General features: G+C 43.4%; 2 protein-coding genes across 4 annotated transcripts in view; one reads left to right on the forward strand and one right to left on the reverse strand.

The window, feature by feature from the left end:
* The first annotated feature begins 4,768 nt into the window (after window positions 1–4,768).
* On the forward strand, window positions 4,769–14,504 carry lrrc2 (leucine rich repeat containing 2). Of its 2 annotated transcripts, none has more exons than XM_034692377.1 (10): window positions 4,769–4,879; window positions 7,301–7,445; window positions 8,019–8,134; window positions 8,203–8,294; window positions 8,377–8,533; window positions 8,628–8,764; window positions 9,835–9,980; window positions 10,929–11,081; window positions 11,170–11,348; window positions 13,637–14,504. In XM_034692377.1, exons 2-10 carry the CDS (start codon window positions 7,309–7,311, stop codon window positions 13,684–13,686), a joined length of 1,167 nt encoding a protein of 388 aa, XP_034548268.1. In that variant the 5' UTR covers window positions 4,769–4,879; window positions 7,301–7,308; the 3' UTR covers window positions 13,687–14,504. The 2 variants fall into 2 exon arrangements, with proteins under 2 accessions (XP_034548268.1, XP_034548269.1); XM_034692378.1 differs by having other exon boundaries at window positions 8,209–8,294; window positions 13,637–14,406.
* A 4,830-nt stretch (window positions 14,505–19,334) lies between these two features.
* mfsd14bb (major facilitator superfamily domain containing 14Bb) overlaps window positions 19,335–20,243 on the reverse strand; it is a 22,035-nt gene continuing 21,126 nt past the window's right edge. For both annotated transcript variants that reach the window (XM_034691940.1, XM_034691939.1), the window contains exons 11-12: window positions 20,054–20,196; window positions 19,335–19,855 (exon numbers count right to left, since the gene is read on the reverse strand). In XM_034691940.1, coding sequence (XP_034547831.1) covers window positions 19,628–19,855; window positions 20,054–20,196 — 371 coding nt within the window. In that variant the 3' untranslated portion in view covers window positions 19,335–19,627. The remainder of the gene's footprint in view (window positions 19,856–20,053; window positions 20,197–20,243) is intronic.

The following is a 20,243-nucleotide window of genomic DNA, read 5'->3' on the forward strand; positions in this document are numbered from 1 at the left end:
CCAGTACCAAACTTAAGCAAACAGAACCAGAACCAAACTCAAGCAAACAGAGCTAGAACAGAACCGAACCAGAACCGAACCAGAACCGAACCAGAACCGAACCAGAACCGAACCAGAACCGAACCACGACCGAACCAGAACCGAACCAGAACAGAATCAATACCGAACCAGAACCAGAACCAGAACCAGAACCAGAACCAAACTCAAGCAAACAGAACCAGAACCAGAGCCAAACTTAAGCAAACAGAACCAGAACCTAACTCAAGCAAATAGAATCAAAACCAAACTCAAGCAAACAGAACCACAACAGAACCGAACCAGAACCAAACCAGAACCAAACCAGAACCGAACCACAACCGAACCACAACCAAACTAAAGAAAACAGAACTAGAACCAACTCAAGCAAACAGAACCAGAACCAAACTCAAGCAAACAAAACCAGAACCAGAGCCAAACTTAAGCAAACAGAACCTCAACCAGAACCAAACGTGATCAAACAGAACCGGAACCAAACTCAAGCAAACATTATAAATGTCCTCAGGTTGGCATTGAGTAAAATCAGATCCCTCAGTTTGGATGGGCTGATCCGGTTTCTCCTCTCAGTGAGTATTTGCCCGGTCTTTGAGAAGAACCCTAACCCTCTCAGAAGGAACAGATGAAGATACGATACACAGCCTCCCCGTCATCACCTGTATCCTATATCCTCACATGTGATTGGCCGCATGGCCGCCATGCTGACCAATCAAAACAAAGTTCTGCTGTGAGCAGAGCTGGGGCTGAGCACTGAGAGAGCTAAGCAGGGAAAGGAACAAACTGGGAGCCGGCTCTCTCCCTCTATGTGAGCCGGCTCTTCTGATCCACTATAAAGCATCGACTCTCAGAGCCGCAGCTTTAGATCATGACACATCACTAATGTGTTTAATCTGTGTTACAATTATGAGGGGGTCCTTGGACAGTCTTCTCACCTGTAAGGGGTCCCTGGCTCCAAAAAGTTTGAGAACCCCAGGCTTAAAGAAGTGCAGATAGTGTGGACTGTAGAAAGCGTGTTAAGAACTGTAGATAGTGTTTAAAGTACAGTAGATAGTTTGTAACACACAGTAGAGTGTGTTAAGTGCTCGATCATGTTTAGAGTACTGCAGGCATTGAAAGTCCTACAGATAGTGCTAAAACTACTGCAGATAGTGTTTGAAGTACTGCAGGTGGCGTTCAAAGTATTGTGTGTTGTGTTTAAAGTATGACAGATATTGAGTGTTGCATAGATAGTTCCTAAAGTACTGCAGATAATGCGTAACATACAGTAGATAGTGTGAGAATTACTACAGATTGTGTTTTGAAGGACTTACAGGTGAGGTTCAAAGTACTTAGAGCTTAAAGTACTGCAGGTATTGTTTGAAGTACTGTATTGGAACTACTGTTTATTGCACTATGATATCTCACCACACGATCACAAGTGTGTATGTATTTAAAGACGGTGATCCCATGTAATGTACATGTGTGTGTCTGTTTTGTCGACAGTAAATGTCACACACAGATATTTATAGCTGAAACAGAACACAAACAGGATTACTCTCAGCTGTCCTGAGAGTTTTCCTTACTTCAACAAATAATAAACATCAAGCAGAGACATAAATCAGAACATAAATGATCCCTGTTTATTTCTAAGACCATCAATCATCTGAACTGAGCTTTGGTTTGTCCTTGTGTCCATTATATCTCTGAATATAACACCTGATCACAAACCTTTAAAATATGTATGCAACCTTTTGGCAAACATCTTGTTCAGATCATAAAGGACAAATCATGCTGAGGTTACAGACTGTCATTCTCTCATTAACTTCTATACAATCAGAGTAGTCGCCCCCTGCTGGCCATCAGAGAGAACGCAGGATGTGAACATGACTGTGAATCTGAGGGGTTTTATCCTCTGTACGGTGGCCTTTTAGGACATATTTTCAGAGTTGAACACTTTAAATCAGGTGAGAAGTTTGTTATAACTGAACAAACTGTTGATTTAGTTTTGGTACCGTCATCAGAGCCCCTCGACTTTGGAACGACCTCCCTGAGGAGATAAGACTCGCAGAGTCAGAGACATCTTTTAAATCTCTTCTTCATACTCACTTTTACAGACTTGCTTTTATGTGACCTATTCTAATGTTCTGAATCTATCCTTTTTCCATTTTCTCTGATGTGATGTCATATTCTCTTAAAACCCTTTTATTGTCCTTTAAAGCTGCTGTGAGGAACTTTTGTTTTGTATCAATTCTGGCGCCCCCTTGTGGACAAAGTGATACCTCTTATCTCTTGTCCTGTACATGCAAAAGTAGTGTTTTCAACAAAAACCTCATCCTCTTGTCTTTAAACAGTCAACTTTATCAGGGCATGAGATTATTTTCCATGAAAACAGTCAAATAAAGGCTGGTTCTGAAGCGAGATGTCCATCAGCTGGTCTGACACCTACCCCCCTCAGGGCGGTTTCAGGCACTCAAAATGACAACAGAGAAGGTGTCAGTGTTGCTGCTGATGGTCTTGTTTGCTATTGAAGGTCATAAAGAGGCATCAGTATCATTTTCAGTCTGTTTCTCAGCCAGTTCAAAACTCCTCACAGGGCCTTTAATGTCTTGATAATGTCTTTAAAGGTGACATATCACGCTTTTTTCATCAATATATATTGGTCTAAGAGGTCCCCAAAACATGTCTTTAAAGTTTATGCTCAAAAAAACACTTTGAAATCAGATTTTGGTCTGCCTGAAAAACCCTCTTCTTCATTCCTCATCAGAACACTCTGTTTTCCCTCTGACCACGCCCCCTCAGGAAGTGGATGTGCCTCGGCTCTCCAGCACGTTGATCTAATGTTTACATGTTGGCTGAATATACACGGCTGCTCACAGATCGCGTTACTTCAACCCTCTGAATCTGATCCTGACGGAGAGGCGCCTGTAGCAGGACCTTTCTGAACGATTGGTCATAGATTTAGTGTTTCTTGTTGTTTTATTTATCAGTATGTCGACGTGTGTCTTGGTACACAGCTACGAACATGTAGCTATGTGGCTATGCTAACTAGCGCTAGCACTTCTCCATGATAAATAAAAATCATCCACTAGATCTTCAAATCTGCAGACGTGGGGAGTCAAACCGACCTTTGTGTTTATTTTTTTTTTTGAAAATATATTTATTGCTTTTATAAACATAGAAAATACAGACTTGACAACACACAAACAAAGCAAAACTTAAAAAAATAAAAGCTAACCCCCCCCCCCCCCCTCCCAAAAGGAAAAATAAAAAAACAACAAGAAAGAGCACGTCTGTTGCAATAGCAGCCTTGATCACATTAAAACCTTATCTTAAGCAGTTCTTATTAGGAAAAAAAAAGAAAAACTTGAAAAAACAAAGACACATTTGCAGCAGGATGGTGCAGTTATGACGCAGAACATTAATGTGTGCCACGAAGAAAGTTCAGCAAAGGGTCCCAGATCTTATTGAACACACTTCCTCTGTCTTCTTTGTGGAATCTCAGTCTCTCAAGGTTCAGAGTGTTCGCCATTTCTCCCAGCCACAGATCAAAGGTGGGCACACAGTCCATCTTCCACACTCTTAGTATTAGCTTTTTTGCAACCACCATTCCAAACAAAACAGCCTTCTTCTCATACTTATCAGTAAAAGATAAGGAGCTTGTAGCTCCAAGGATGGCCACCAGTGGGTCAGGTTTCCAACATTTGACCTTTGTGTTTATTAAGACAGCCTACAACTAGCATGCCTCCCTCCTAAGCTCCTTGTTAGCACACATGTGTGCAGGTAATGAAAAACGGAGGAGGGGTTGAGTTGTATTTTATACAGTCTATGGGCTGAACAAGCTCCGAGCTCTGACTCCGTGACAGACCGGATATTGTTGTTACGTAACAAAAACACGGAAGTCTGAAACGGCTCGTTTCACACACATTTACAGAAAGGTGGAGAAATCAGAACAGGGGCAGAATGGATTTTTTTCATTCTCGGGGGGTTTGTAGACAGGGACACATATTTCAGGTAAAGAACCATTAAAAAGTCAATTTTGCATGATATGTCACCTTTAATTTATCTATTTATTTAACTCTTTGTTTTTTATTTATCTATTTATTGATTCATCTTTTTAGTTATGTATCTGTGTATTCATGTATTTATTTATTATCTTTTTATTTAATATATATTTATTAATTAATTAATTATATTTATTAATCTATTCATTTATCTTTTAATTTATTAATCTATTTATTTAATTATCTTTGTTTAATTATCTTCCTGAAGACATCAGTGTCTGGATGGCAGCATATGTTGCTCCTAAACCTGTTTATATAGTTCAGCATTAATGGAGCCTTCACAGATGTGGAAGCTCCCCATGCCCTGGACTTCTATGATCCCCATACCATCAGGGACCATGGCTTTGAACTGTGAGCTGATAACAAGCCGGGTGGTCCCTCTCCTCTTAAGTGGACCAAAAAGATTGTCAGATTTTGATTCATCAGACCGCAGGACAGTTTTCCACTTCCCCTCAGTCCATCTTAAACAGGCTCAGGTCCAGGGACCAGGTCTGGATCAGGTTTATAAACTTGTTGTATCGACCAATAAGAAAGTTTCCATTCCAAAATGTCAATTTCACGAGATATTGACTCAAAACCATGAGGGAGTGATCCACGTAAAAGCTTTTATGTGAGGAGGGAGGGGACACCATGTGACACACACACACATACACACAGCAGGGGTCATATCTCAGCTGGTAAAAATAGCATGTTGTGTCACACAGTAACACACACATTCACACACACAAACACAAACATGCAGCACACACTCAGATCTCAGTAAACAAGCTGGTGACAGTGAGCAGGACGTGAACCGGGACTCTCAGGTAAGAGATTCTTTAATCCCTGTTTGATGTGGGTTAGGTGTGCCGTGCTCTCAAACCAGGATCAGATTCAGAGAGGCCACTTTATAAACAGGGACACAGGAAACAGGACTTTGTGACGGATTAGCAGCTCTTACAGTCTGAATGTTCCTTCATGAACAGCCAGCAGATAAAACATGAGATATGATTCATGGGGAGTATCTCTCACTGTCTGTATAATGTTGTAGATTCATGTTAGCATGTCTGTAACACTGTTCACTATGTGTAATATGCTAAGGGTTAGCATGGCAGCATGCTCAGGGTGACACCCACTGAAGAAGGAAGAGGGTGAGTTTGTGTGAGAAGTGTCTTTAAATGTTTGGTGGCAGGAGATAAACCCTGATCAGTGTGGTCTATCCTCTGGGGATCACTGATGACTGACATCTGAGATAAATAACACAAAGTGATTCACAACAGAAATAACACAACAGGCTAACTGACATATCTAGGTTTTGAGAATTGACTACGACTGAAAAAAAGATTTGCCCCCTTCAGTTTCAGACCGGCCTCCTTTGGAAACACCTCAGCCAGAAGGTCATAAAGTACAAGTTAATATGATACCAACACATCAGAGTCATGGCAAAGAGAAACTCACACAGTCTTAAAATTAAGCATCAGGATCTTAATATCTGAAACATGCTGTGACTGTGAAGAGGCTGAAACAGAAGTGATGTGGTCACGTGGTCTGGTTGAATTAAGATGACTTAGAACAGGAGACTTAGAGCAGGTAACTTAGAACAGGTGACTTAGAGCAGGTGACTTAGAACAGGTGACTTAGAACAGGAGGCTTAGAACAGGAGGCTTAGAACAGGGGATTTAAAAAGGGGGCTTAGAACAGGTGACTAAGAACACTAGACTTAGAACAGGAGACTTAGAGCAGGATACTTAGAAAACAGGAGACTTAGAACAGGTGACTTAGAACAGGTGACTTAAACAGGTGACTTAGAACAGGTTATTAGAACAGGTTACTTAGAACAGGTGACTTAGAACAGGTGTCTTAGAGAAGGTGACTTAGAACAGGTTACTAAACTGGTGACTTAGAACAGGTGACTTAAACAGGTGACTTAGAACAGGTTATTAGAACAGGTTACTTAGAACAGGTGACTTAGAACAGGTGTCTTAGAGAAGGTGACTTAGAACAGGTGACTTAGAACAGGTGACTTAAACAGGTGACTTAGAACAGGTGACTTAGAACAGGTTACTTAGAACAGGTGACTTAGAACAGGTGACTTAAACAGGTGACTTAGAACAGGAGGCTTAGAACAGGAGGCTTAGAACAGGTGACTTAGAACAGGTGACTTAGAACAGGTTACTTAGAACAGGTGACTTAGAACAGGTGACTTAAACAGGTGACTTAGAACAGGAGGCTTAGAACAGGTGACTTAGAACAGGTGACTTAAACAGGTGACTTAGAACAGGAGGCTTAGAACAGGAGGCTTAGAACAGGAGGCTTAGAACAGGTGACTTAGAACAGGTTATTAGAACAGGTGACTTAGAACAGGTGACTTAGAACAGGTGACTTAAACAGGTGACTTAGAACAGGAGGCTTAGAACAGGGGACTGAACTGGTGGCTTAGAACAGGAGGCTTAGAACAGGGGACTGAACTTGTGACTTAAACAGGTGACTTAGAACAGGGAGCTTAGAACAGGGGGCTTAGAACAGGAGGCTTAGAAAAGGGGACTAAACTGGTGACTAAAACAGGTGACTTAGAACAGGTGATTTAAAAAGCAGGCTTAGAACAGTTGACTAGGAACAGGTGACTTAGAACAGGTGACTTAGAACAGGGGGCTTATAACAGTTAACTTAGAACAGGGGGCTTAGAACAGGGGACTGGTTAGAAGCTCTCTGGGTGAGTTCTGTGTAGTCTGGTGTTTATAGTCTTTGTTCTTGTGTCTACAGAAGACTCATGTGGTTATCGTGTTTTTTAGAACAAAGGTTAGTAAAAAATTAAAAGTGATCACAAAAACCTGGACCTGGATTAAGGATAAAATCACAGACTGAATTTTAAATCTGACATAAGAGTCCCACATTCCTGTTTCTTTATTGGTTTTCCACACTAGAAGATTTCAGTCCCGATATGCCGTCCCCAATGATTTGGGGGGGCGTGGCCTGATTCAAGGCTTATCATTACTGATTGTTTGTCAATCAATCAATCTTTATTGATCTAAAGAAATAAACCTGTAAACCATCTGCATATTGGGGATATTTTTGGTATCACTTACTGAAAAGGGAGAGGTAAATATTTTTATCAGAGTGAATCACAATATAAGTTCAACTATAAGCAGGTTTCTAATGCCACAGAAGGTTAAAGGGGGTCCTAATCTTGAGATAACCACCTCCTCCTCCTCCTCCTCCTCCTCCTCCTCCTCCTCCTCCTCCTCTAGGAGCAGAGATGGGTTTGGGGAGGAAGCTGGACGTCCCAGTCTGTGATCTCTCTCTGCTCAGAGGGATCTGGGAGGTCAGAGTGAAGAAACAACGACAGAAACAGAACAAGGAACAGGAGAGGATCGAGAAGAGCGCCCTCCCAAAGTAAGATGATCAGAGCAGTAAAGTCACAGTGTGTCAGCTGTGTCAAGTTCTGAGGCGCAGCAGTGGAGGTATTTGTCAGGCTCAACAGAGTAGAAAAGCTGTGTTTCAGGAAACAATCTTCGTCTATGTTTAGTAAGTTCTCTCTTCCTTGAGCTCAAACGTCAACTTTTCAAATCCCCAACCAGCTGTCAACAAATTCTGAGCAATAAGAGTCACACTTTTTTAACCTCTGAGTCAGACTCACGCAGCAGAATGTTGTCATGTACTAAGCAGGTCACAGCTGATTTTAGTAATATGAACACACACACACACACACACACACACACACACACACACACACACACACACACACACACACACACACACACACACACACACTGCTATTTATATCCTAACATCAGTGCTGCGGTACACCAGGTCAGCGTCTGGCCTCCAGACAGCAGAAAGGTCAGGAGTTTGGAGAATAAACGAGAACATCCAGTCTGTCTGAATCATAACGTGACTTTAATATGAACACGTGTGTGTGTGTGTGTGTGTGTGTGTGTGTGTGTGTGTGTGTGTGTGTGTGTGAAGGATTGACCAGCAATGGCAGTATCGTATCTACTGTAAGACACTGAAGTCCCAAGAACGCAACATCCTGCATCAATACCTGGAGAGATCTACACTGACTGATTTACAGCCTTACAGAGGTACACTAACTGACTGTCTCTATATGCTGATGATGTTCTGTTCTTTATTTACAAACGTTTTCTGTCAGAATCAGAGCAGCAGGATCAGAATGAGCAGCAGGATCGGTCCGACGTGGAGCAGAGTAAGCTGATATTCAAGCTGGATGGAGAACGTTGGATGGTAAGCGAACACGTTCAGGACTGAATCACATTTTCTACGATACTGAGAAATCTCTGAGAACATCTCTGAATGTTCTTTGCAGAATTTCCCCAAAGAGCTGCAGTGGATGACCTACCTGAAAGAGTGGCACGTCACAGGGACAAAGATCTGCCGGCTGCCCGACTACCTGGCAGCGTTCACCCAGCTCACTGTGCTCGAGATCCCCAAGAACACTATCGGAGAGCTGCCGCCTGAGATTGGTGAGGATAATCGACGCAAGAGATCAAACCGAGGAGAGCTGTCCGTAGAAAAAGCATCATTTGAAAAAAGTTTGCTCTTCTTCTCTGTCCTCAGGTAAACTGACTGAACTGAGGGATTTAAACGTCAGCTTCAACCGTCTGTCCAAAGTTCCTCCAGAGCTCGGAAACTGTGAGAACCTGGAGAGGCTTCAACTCACAGGAAACCACAACCTGTTCGAGCTTCCGTTTGAGGTAATGGAAATGGATTAAACCAGGCTAGCTTCCCCCCCCTTATTTGATTTTGTCAATGCTAAGCTAAGTCAACTGGTTCTGGTATTATCCATCCATCCATCTTCTGCTCCTCCGCATCCAGAGGAGCAGCGGCTCTACTTTGAGCCTCTCTCTGATGTCTGAGCTCCTGACCCGGTCAATCAACGGCCGCTGGTATTTGCGATCTTGTTCTTTCGGTCTCAACCCACAGCTCGGGATCATAGGTGAGGGTTGGAACGTAGATTGACCGGTAAATCGAGAGCTTTGCCTTCTGGCTCATCTCTCTTAGACAGGCACTGCCTACGCTGCCCCCGATCCGTCAGCCTATCCAGCGCTCCCTCTTCCTCTCACTCGTGAACAAGAGTGGGGGTAAAGACTCTCCCTTAACCCGGAGTGGGCAAGACGCCCTTTTCAGACTGAGCACCATGGCCTCAGACTTGGAGGTGCTGATCCTCATACCGCTGCTTCACACTCAGCTGCACACGTCCCAGTGCGAGCCGGAGGTCACTGTTCAATGACGCTAATTGGACCACATCATCTGCAAAGAGCAGAGACGGAGTCCTGAGGAAATGCTACACTCAAATTCAAGTATTCCGTGGCTACCAACCGTAGCTTTACCGTAGCACTGTGGCAGCAAACATCTATGCTAGCTGGAGAGTCTATTTATGTCCCAGTCGCTTGGATTAACTGCCCACCTATGAGCATGATATAGTTAGGAGGTAACATGCACATGATATGAAAACAAAAGGACTTAAGAATGTTCCATGTGTCCAAAAATGTCTGATCAGTCCAGTTCTCAGCCTCTATTGGCTCCTGAAGTTGTACATTCAATCCTCCATGATAGAATCAATCAGAGATTTTTGGGGTGCATAATTCCTGCACCCTAAAAAAATCTTACACACCACCAACCACCAGGGGGCAGCGGAGGGATACAGCTTATGAGTTGAGACATACACAGTTGAAGGATGCTCTTTAATGTATATGAGTGAATACATCAGTACATTACAGTCTGCTGTTATGATGTCACCATGTTGATGATGTCACTCTGTCAGCTGAGCAGCCTGAAGCAGCTGGTTCACCTGGACATCGCGGAGAACAAGTTTGTGTCGATCCCCATCTGTGCTCTGAGGATGACCGGCCTGCAGCTGCTGGACCTGAGTAACAACAGCCTGACTGACCTGCCGCAGGACATGGACAGGTAACTGATGACATCATCATTACATCGTCAATAATGGCAGAAGTCCAAAAAAGTCTCTAAAAGTAGAATGGGAGGTAGAGCCTTCAGTTATCATGCACCTCTCCTTTGGAATCATCTACCAGTCAGGGTCCTGGAGGCAGACACCCTCTCTACTTTTAAGAGTAGGCTTCAAACTTTCCTTTCTGATAAAGCTTATAGTTAGAGCTGGATCAGGCTTGGACCAGGTCTTAGTTATGCTGCTATAGGCTTAGGTTGACACACTGGGATCCTATCTCCCCCCAACCCTCCAATCACTTACTTTAACTCTTCCTGTCCCATTAAAGTTCCTAACCATAGACCTTTCTGGAGTCCCTGAGCTCCCTTGTCTCGTAGGTTCCTCTGAGTTGCTGCCGTAGACGTGACTACTACTATCCGTCTCCCCACTATCATCTCTCTCTCTCTCTCTTCATCTCCCTCTATCCCTCTCTTCCTCTCTCCAACACGGTCTCAGCAGATGTGTGTCTAACATGAGTCTGGTCCTGCTGGAGGTTTCTGCCTGTTAAAGGAAGTTTGTCCTTGCCACTGTAACTTGCTAAATGCTGCAAAGTGCTCTGCTCATGGTGGATTAAGATGAGATCAGACTGAGTCCTGTCTGGAAGATGGGACTGGATCTGATCCGGTCTTGATGTTGGGTCTTTTTTAAGTTAAAGGATGCAGCAACTGGCTACCTTTTTTTTCCCTATTTCTGGTCTTTATGCTAAGCTAGGCGACAAAAAACTCCAACTCTGTATCAATTGCGAGACAAGGTGTTGAACTATTTCTTCAGACTCTTATTTTCTCAGTTGTAACGATATTCAAGCGTAAAAACGGCCTCAAAGTTCTGCAGCTCGATGCGGTTTGCTCTCTGTAGTGATGAGCTGTTAGCATCTCCATCTCCTCCAAGTACTGTAATAATCTGTGTGTCTGCAGGTTGGAGCAGCTGGACACTTTGTTTCTCCATAAGAACAAGCTGAGTTACCTCCCGCACTGTCTCACCAACATCTCCACGCTGAAGATGATCGTGGTCAGCGCTGACGAGCTCACCTGTGTCCCAACCAGACTGTGCTCCAATCCTGAAATCAAGTACGCAAACACGTCCACACAGCAACTCTTTAAATCTGAGGTTTTAAAGGAGACGTATCTCTCATACGTCTCCTCTCTCCTCCTGCAGGTTCATCCGACTCTACGACAACCCGGGGAGCGCAGAGAAGAAGAAGAAGAAAGAAGAGGAGGAGAGGAAGAAAGAGGAGAAGAAGAAGAGGTGGACGGACTCTAGAGTGGAGGAGGAGAAGAAAGACAGCGGAGAGAAAGAGTTTATGGAGGTGTACGTCAGCTCACTGAAGGACAGAGGTGAGACTCAGCTGTTCTGTTTGTCATGATCAACTCCTTTTATTATTTGATTTTGAGGCTTTTAATTATTTGCGATGAGGAGAACTCTTTACTGGCAAAATTAAAATAAAAACTAAATTATAATGAAATATTATTTTAATACAAAAAAACTACTTATGTTTCATAGTAGATCAAGTCCAGTATCCTACGACAGAGGAGGAAAAGACAAACTGAGATTTTGAAAATAAAGTCATAAAAAAAGAGATCAAAATACTAAATTCACTGAAAAAGTCAGACATTTATGAGAGGAAATCTGTTATTTTATTCAAGTTGACATTAAAGTCTGAGATTATATGAAAAAAGTCAAATTTAAAGTCTTAGTGTAACCTGAAAAAAAGTCATGAATTAAGGAGCACCTTGTCTGACAAGACTGAAGTTAATATTTTATTTAAGTTGAGATTGAATATAAAGATTGAACTTATAAAAGAGGTCATTTTTTTGAGAAGTAGAAACTTGACAAAAAGAAATGTGTCATTTCACATGAAAAAAGATTTGAAGGAATGAAGCAGAAAAAAATATAAGAAAAAAAGTAGATTTATTTTATATTTAAGCTGTTAATTCATTAGATTATAGTTGAAAAATGTACAAGAATAAAGAAGTATGTTTATGAAAATTAGTGAATTTATAAGAAGAAAATGAAATCTTCAGATATTAAAGGTGACATATCACGCTTTTTTCATCAACATATATTGGTCTAAGAGGTCCCCAAAACATGTCTTTAAAGTTTATGCTCAAAAAAACACTTTGAAATCAGATTTTGGTCTGCCTGAAAAACCCTCTTCTTCAGTCCTCCTCAGAACAGTCTGTTTTCTCTCTGACCACGCCCCCTCAGGAAGTGGGTGTGGCCTCGGCTCTCCGGCATGTTGATCTAATGTTTACATGTTGGCTGAATATACACGGCTGCTCAGAGATCACGTTACTTCAACCCTCTGAATCTGATCCAGAATCTGATCCTGACGGAGAGGCGCCTGCAGCAGGACCTTTCTGAACCATTGGTCACAGATTTAGTGTTTCTTGTTTTATTTATCAGTATGTCGACGTGTGTCTTGGTACACAGCTACGAACATGTGGCTATGCTAACTAGTGCTTGCACTTATCCATGATAAATAAAAATCATCCACTAGATCTTCAAATCTGCAGACGTGGGGAGTAAAACCGACCTTTGTGTTTATTAAGACAGCCTACAACTAGCATGCCTCCCTCCTAAGCTCCTTGTTAGCACACATGTGTGCAGGGAATGAAAAACGGAGGAGGGGTTGAGTTGTATTTTATACAGTCTATGGGCTGAACAAGCTCCGAGCTCTGACTTCCTGTTACAGACCGGATATTGTTGTTACGTAACAAAAACACTGAAGTCTGAAACGGCTGGTTTCACACACATTTACAGAAAGGTGGAGAAATCAGAACAGGGGCAGAATGGATTCTTTTCATTCTCGGGGGGTTTGTAGACAGGGACACATATTTCAGGTAGAGAACCATTAAAAAGTCCATTTTGCATGATATGTCACCTTTAAAGCCGTTAATTCATGAGATAATGAATTGAAAACTGTACAAGAATCAAGTCGTAATTTCAGTTTCAAAGTTGTACACTTATACATGTCTAACAAGAAGTTCTAATCTTGTGATTAAGAAGTCATTTATGTCAAATAACATACAGGGTGATGCCAGAAGGGCAGCATTGATTATCTTGCGGTCATAGAAGCGTTCACAATCTGCCTGCTCTTCAGAGTTTCAGAGTCCTGATAGTGAAAAAATCTGCTCATTGTTCTAAAAATGTTTAGTATTTAGTAATTTATGAAACCTGTTCTAAAGTATAGCTTCACAAGATGCTCCATGATCCTGGTGACCCCTCCCTCCGAATTAACATTTTGGCTTTCTGTGGAAATAAATTAGGACTGTACTCTCATAAATTTATGACTTTAAGCTTGTAAATTTAGGACTTTTTTCTTTGTAACTTTTCAATTTAATTCTCCAAAATTTTACAACTGTTTTATATCACGACTTTAATCTATGAAATTATGACTTCATTCTCAGAAAACACTTATTGTGGCTTTAATCATCCGCTTATTTTTCTGTAACAATTCATTTAAGTTCCTGCTGTCGCTGCTCGTCGAACCACTTTTAACATTTAGAAAGAAACATTCTGATAATATCTTTTTATTCTAACAGTCATATTTAAAGATCTTTAACTGTCTTTAAATTCAGCATCGTCTAAAACCAGCTGACATGTTGTTTTTGTCCCTCACCAGAAACCGTCCCTTACTCCACCACCAAGGTCTCCATCTCCTGTGTGCTGTGAGGAAGAGTGTGAGGACACACACCTGTTCTTGTTTGTGACACACTGTGGGTCCTTGTGAGGTGCACTTTATGCAGTATGATGTAGAAATGATGAACAAATGGTCTGCGGGGGATTTTGTAGCAGTACCGTAAGTGACCACCAGGGGGAGTGAGCGAGCACTGGGTAACATATTTCACAAAAGAAAGTCAAAATATTCTGACATTTTAAGTCGTTAATTTAAGTTAAAAAATGAGGATGAGAAGATGACAGGGTGACTCAAAGAAAGAAAAATAACAAATATTAACTTGTTTTTTTTAACATTTCTCCAACATTACCTTTTGATTTTTGTTTTTGAAACTTCTCGTACGATAGTTTGATTCCTGCTAAGTTTCTGAATGTTTGTGTTGTTCATGGTTGAGTATCAGGAGTGTTAGAATCATTCTGCAGAGTTGTTGGTGTGCGCAGGTAGCTGGTGGATTTGAGACGTAAACACTGTGACCAAATGAGGCTGAACGTCAGAGAAATGAGAGACTGTCAGAGAAAAGGCCGATTTATAGTTTGACTCCACAAAACACTAAATCACTAAGTCAGTCTAATCGTTGAATTTGATACGTTTGTGCAATAAAATGTGAAGAGTTAGAACTTATTAAAACACATTTACTGATTTTATTTATTCTTTAAGTTTTATTTTTTGGGCATTTTTGCCTTTAATGGAGAGGACAGCTGAAGAGAGACAGGAAATGTGGGGAGTGGAGGGTGGGGGAGGACATGCAGTGAATGGTCGAGGCTGGAATCGAACCTGTGACCTCTGCGACGAGGACTATAGCCTCTGCAAGCTTAAGGCTGATTTATACTTCTGCGTCGAATCGACGGCGTAACCTACGCCGTAGGTCCGCGTAGCTCCCGTACCTACGCAGAGGCCTACGCACGTAGCTGACGTGCACCTCCTCCAAAATGTAACTACGCGTAGAGCCGACGCGGACCGCAAGCTCTGTGATTGGTCCGCTCGACGGCTTTGTCTTTCCCGCATTCACAGCACTTCCGGGGTCCCGGACATCGGCCACACATCGGCCGTGTATTTCATCTCCTCCTCTCTATTCTTCATGTTATCATGTCTGTATGATAAACAGCAACATGTATCAGCTGTAGATTAACAGAACACGCTCTGAAACTCTGTGGAAAAGGAAACAGAGATCGTAGCAGGACCGGAAGCAGGCAACCGGCTATCAGAGAGACCGCACTGCCCTCAGGCGTTTCGGCGGAGAATTGCTGCGCGACACAGACACACCGACGCACAAGTATGAGGGGCTCATGTCCGCGTCAGCCCCTGCTGCGTAGGGCGACGCAGAAGTATAAATCAGCCTTAAGACTGCTAAACCAACGGTGTATAGTTTAAGAGTTTTTGTATGGGAGTTTTATTGAAGCGTGTTCCTGTGTGACGCTCTGATTGAAGTGCATCCGTCATTCTTTCTGTTATTTCTAACTTCCTGTTCGTGTGTTAGTCGACTTTTACAAATAAAGTTTTATAACTGAAACTTGCTCTCCTGAAAATCTGTGAATCAAAAACCTGAAGGAAAAAAAAACAAGCCCACATTTTAAATGTCATACATTTCTCTTTATTCTTATTATCATAGATATTATTCAAAATTATGTTCTTCAGATAAAAGAAAGCAACTGCAAGTACACAACACGTGGACGCGTCTCAGCGTCTCCTTGTTTTATATAAAAACAGATATGAACATGAATGATTAGAGGCACACGTTCAGAGAAATTAAAGTGCAGAAATCAGCAAATGTCCTGCATCAAGTACACACGGGAGGAGGAAGAGGAGGAAGAGGAGGGTTATATGGAATAAAGACTGCATATGTAACTTTTAATAAGTATCTAATAAACTAAACGTCTCCTCAGTAGACTCATGGTGCATATTCAGTGACGAGTAAAAGCTTCAGTCGTTTGTTTTGTCAGTCGTTATCGAATCCGTCTGAAAAGATCCGACCGCAGAAAACAGCTCCGCCCTCAAAGCCGGCTTCAGTCTGAGCTTCAACTGTCGTAAAACCCAGAGCTGATACAACACAAGTACAGCTGCGTACAGCCAACACGCTCTTCCACCAGATCCACGTCCGGTCCGTCAACAACGCAACACAGAGCAGGACCGCCAGACAGCTGGAGTCATGTGACCGAGGTTTTCCCTGCCGTAATCACTGAATGAAGGATTCTCCTCCTCCTCCTCTCCTCATCCATGTTGTCTTTCTGGTCCTCTGAAAACCTCTGACCTGTTGACTCCAGGCCTGGCTCTGCTCATCATGACTTTGGTTTGTTGTTGTAGTTAAGTGAAATACGATCTGGTGATAACACAGAGTGTTTTATTCTGAAAATGAACCGGATGTTTTCATTTTGTTTTGGTAAAACCTGACTTCCTGTCCTGCTCCAAATAGAAGTCTCGGAACGCAACGGAGTGGATCCAGTGGAAGTTAACACATCGACTAGAATAGAAACTTATCAGATCTGGTGCAGTGACGGATTGGAGATGGATCTGGTGGAATTGGGTCAGCGTGTTAGCTTGAAACGTCACTTTAAGCACTAACAGAGGATCTAAGTGCAGGTCGGGGCTCCTCTGTGCAGGGACAGGACTATACGAACCCCTTGTGTCCTGGTCTGTACAGTTGGTAGAATCGTAAAAGTCAAACATTGTGAAGAAGCTTGAGGGAAAGCAGCGGCAACAGAAGACCAGAAACAGAACTTCCTTTGCTCTGCTGGTTTGAGCACGAGCAGGGTTTAACAGAGTCAATGATTTTAAGATGTAGCTCATGACTCAGGTGGTTTCTGGGACCCGGGTTAACACAGCAGGATTTTAAACTGCCCGTGTTTAAACCTCCAGTGGGTCCAACTTCCTGTTTCTGACATCTTTTAGAAAGACTTGATCATCAGCCCGGACACAAAGAGGAGTCTGAGTTTAAGGAATGAGAACTAAGTGGGTATTTCAGTAACGTGATTGTGCTTCATGACGCTACACGCCATCATCTTCCTCGTCATCAGGACTGAAATGAAGTCCAACTATCTGACCTCTGGGTGAAGCGTTGTGTCGGGAGGGGGAGAAGTTTGACCTCTTGAAATACAAAAAGATCAGAAACACGAAACAAAAACATGGCACGATCTGTTTCTAATCAAACTCCTGACTCAGAGGATCCGGACTCTCTGTGGTCCAACAAAAGTCAACAGAACAGAGATTTCACTGCACACATGACTGGAAACACACCAACAGTACATCAGTAACCGGGAGCGCTTGATACGTCCCACCCGGGTCTGCAGGGCGGGTGGGACAGGAGGAGCGCTTTGAGTCCCAACAGCTCGGAAAGATCCGAGAACTAATTCAAGTAAAAACTCAAGAAGAAGAAGAGGAGGAGGAGGAGGAGGAGGAGGAGCCGTGTGGGTCATGAGGGACAAAGGGTGGAGTTACAGCTGCCTCCACGCCACAACAGGATCAGTAACGTCATATTTTGAGGTGTGAGAGCGTGACGGATAGAGATGATCCCCCAACGTGACGGTTGTGTGGGAACAGAAACATTAGGGCCAGAAGATCCGGGGCGAGAACCATCCAGAACTTGAGGATGGTTCAGAGGGAGTGAGGAAACGAGACACAGGAGGGAGAAGGAGTTACATCTTATCTTCTTCTACAAATGATTTCAAACTCCACCTCTCCGTGACACCATCCGGCTCCACTAAAGAGAAACTAAATGCACTTCAAACTCTTTTAAATTAGTAAACCAAACATGTCAACAAGAGTGTTTCTGGTCATCCTTCTGATGATGTCACAGCCTGTCAGGGGCTGCACATGCTCAGTGTGAGGAGGCTTTTGTCATGGGCTGTTTTCGAAACCGTCTGCTACACACAACCTACGTTTGAAGGTAGTCTGTAGTTCTGTTGGATCTGGTCTGCAGGATGCTGGGTCAGGTGTCTCTGGATTTCCAAGCTGATGGATGAACTGCTTCTTTAGCGTCACTTATGATTTAAAAAGTTAAGAAGTGGTTTATATGGAATTTAATAATTTTCACAGCACCTAAAAACTGAGTTCCCCCGTCATAAACGGACAAAAAAAGAAGTTAGCGCTTTGCATTGTGGGAAACAGTATGTGAGGGAGACTGGTCCGATGCACACTCTGAAATTTCCCCCAATCAGTACGACATCCTGGTAGTTTTGGCATACTGCAGATTTTGCTCTTGTTTACACACTACATACTGGATTTAGTCCGAATCAGAACGTGCTGCTAGTACGTGAACCGGGTTGTATTTCCGGGCTGGAGCTCGCGCTGGTTGGGAGCTGGTTGAACTCGCGAACCGACACGGCACCCGTTTGTTTTTCCTCCCGCTCGAGCCCGTGGAAGAGGCACGTCATGACGTCAGATTTACGTGACGCTTTTCCCAGCATTTCCTAGCGTGAACTTTCTGTCACAACAACAACAATGGCGGACAACGGCGGCTTGTCTCCTTGGCCGACCGCTGCTTTGCCTTGGAATCCATTAGTCTCTTATTTTTTCGCTGCAGGACAATGGTGGAAACACGTTTGGTTTGTGTTTTTGATCACCGCCACCCCGCCACCCACCTCTGACGTAAACGCAGTCAAAACACGGAAAACCGGTTCTCAATTGAGCGCCGGCTCCGAACCGGCCCTGAAGCTGCCTCGGTTGAATAGGGGGTATAGTAGGTTGTTTAGAAGACAGCCACAGTAATCCAGGAGCAATCTACCACGCTGCCCCCTTCAGGATCTGGAGACACCCGACTCTCACTTCCTGACTTCCTGGGTGCAGCAGACACACACAGACGGACAATTCGAATGAAGATGAATTTCAGAAGATTTGTAAAAACGTTTGCTCCACACCAGCAGCTGAGTGTACTCGGGATGTAACGACATCAGACTCACGACTTGATAATATAGCGGTAACGACTCCACGGTGCAGGATATATTACGGTATTTAAAAAACAAAACAAAAAAAGGTGAATTGAGACGTGAAAAAATGCTATTTATAGCTCTGATTAGCTCGTGATGCAAGATGCTTCATGTGTTTGACTAAAGTACGACCGTGATGGGAGTAAATACTTTGGCTCCAGCGTGTTGACTGACCTCCTGAACCCTTCGCTGTCGACCTCAGGGCGCGTCTGGAGGTCTTTGGTTATAAATTCAGCGATACGTCTTGTGATCACTTTCGTGCGCTCTGCTTCACTGCACCTGAAACTAAACTACACTTTAAACCCGCATCTATCGTTCACACCGCCACAGGTCCACGAGGGAATCGAGACACTTCTGTTCTTGCTATATCGTGAAAGTGACGACACCTTTACATCCCTAAAAACGGATTCTTATTGTGATTTATACGACCTATAAAATACAAACTAACTGCAGTAAATATTTTGTATTTTTACTAAAAGGTCCTAAAAACAAACACGTCTCTCCTCAGTGATGAAGAGTGAAGCCTAAAGTGCCGGTTTAACTCATCTGCTCTCACGTGGTGACACTTCTGGTTCTGGTTTTTGTGTTTACTTTCCGGCTCGCTACTGAAGTCCGTCCCACTGAGGGTTCAAAGCCCTTTGGTTACACCTGTCCAAACACACCTGTGAGAGGAGCCGTGAGAATCACCAGGCGTGCAAACAAGGATGCCAAAGTGTGGACAAAGGTTATCTTTTTAAACTTTATTAACGTGTTATTCTTGTATGCACGTCTCACACCAGCAGGGGGCGTGACAGAGAAACGAGGACCGAGTGAAACATTTGGCTGCTAAATGAGCTCAGTAACGTTATCAAAGGGATTAGATATAATCCATCATGTGAAGGAATAAAGCTAGGCAATGTGATGGCCGCCTACCTCCTCGCTCTGTACTCTCACCGGGGTCTGAAGAAATAAAAAAATAAAAGGCCGTCTATTCTAAAGGTGGCCGAGCAGCCGGGGCTCAGGCCAGGCTGCCTGTCAGTCACAAGCTGCTGTCCTGCAGGAGAGGCTCGATGTCCTCGGCGTCACTCGGAGACGTGGCCAGAGGGCTGCTGTTCTGAGCGTGTGCGAGGGAGGAGGTGGATTTACAGGTGGAGCAGTTCTTGTTGTCGCCCAGTTGGTTGTTGTCTGGGATGAAGATGGCGACGAGGAGAGCGAGTAAGACGGCGAATGCTCCGAACAGGAAGGGAGGACCGGGGACCATCAGCTTCTGCAGAGAGGGAGGGAGGAAGGGAGAGAGAGAGAGAGAGAGAGAGAGAGAGAGAGAGAGAGAGAGAGAGAGAGAGAGAGAGAGAGAGAGAGAGAGAGAGAGAGAGAGAGAGAGATCAGACACACACACACAGAGAAATGTCTGAATATTTAAACCTGTAAGTGTGAGTGTGTGTTTTGGGACAGTGTGTATTTGTACCTCAGTGTTTGGAGTGGTTTCTCCTGACGCCGGCTCTATGTCGTTCAGCTCCACGTGAAAGACGAAGAAGATGAAGCCGTAGAGGGCCGGTCCCAAACCGTTACACAGACCCCTGATACCTGTGATCATCCCCTGAGCCACACCTGAACAAAACAAGACCAAGTAGAGATCAGGGCTTGATTCTTGATCA

Source organism: Notolabrus celidotus, chromosome 9, assembly GCF_009762535.1.
Source record: "Notolabrus celidotus isolate fNotCel1 chromosome 9, fNotCel1.pri, whole genome shotgun sequence".
Lineage (NCBI taxonomy): Eukaryota > Metazoa > Chordata > Actinopteri > Labriformes > Labridae > Notolabrus > Notolabrus celidotus.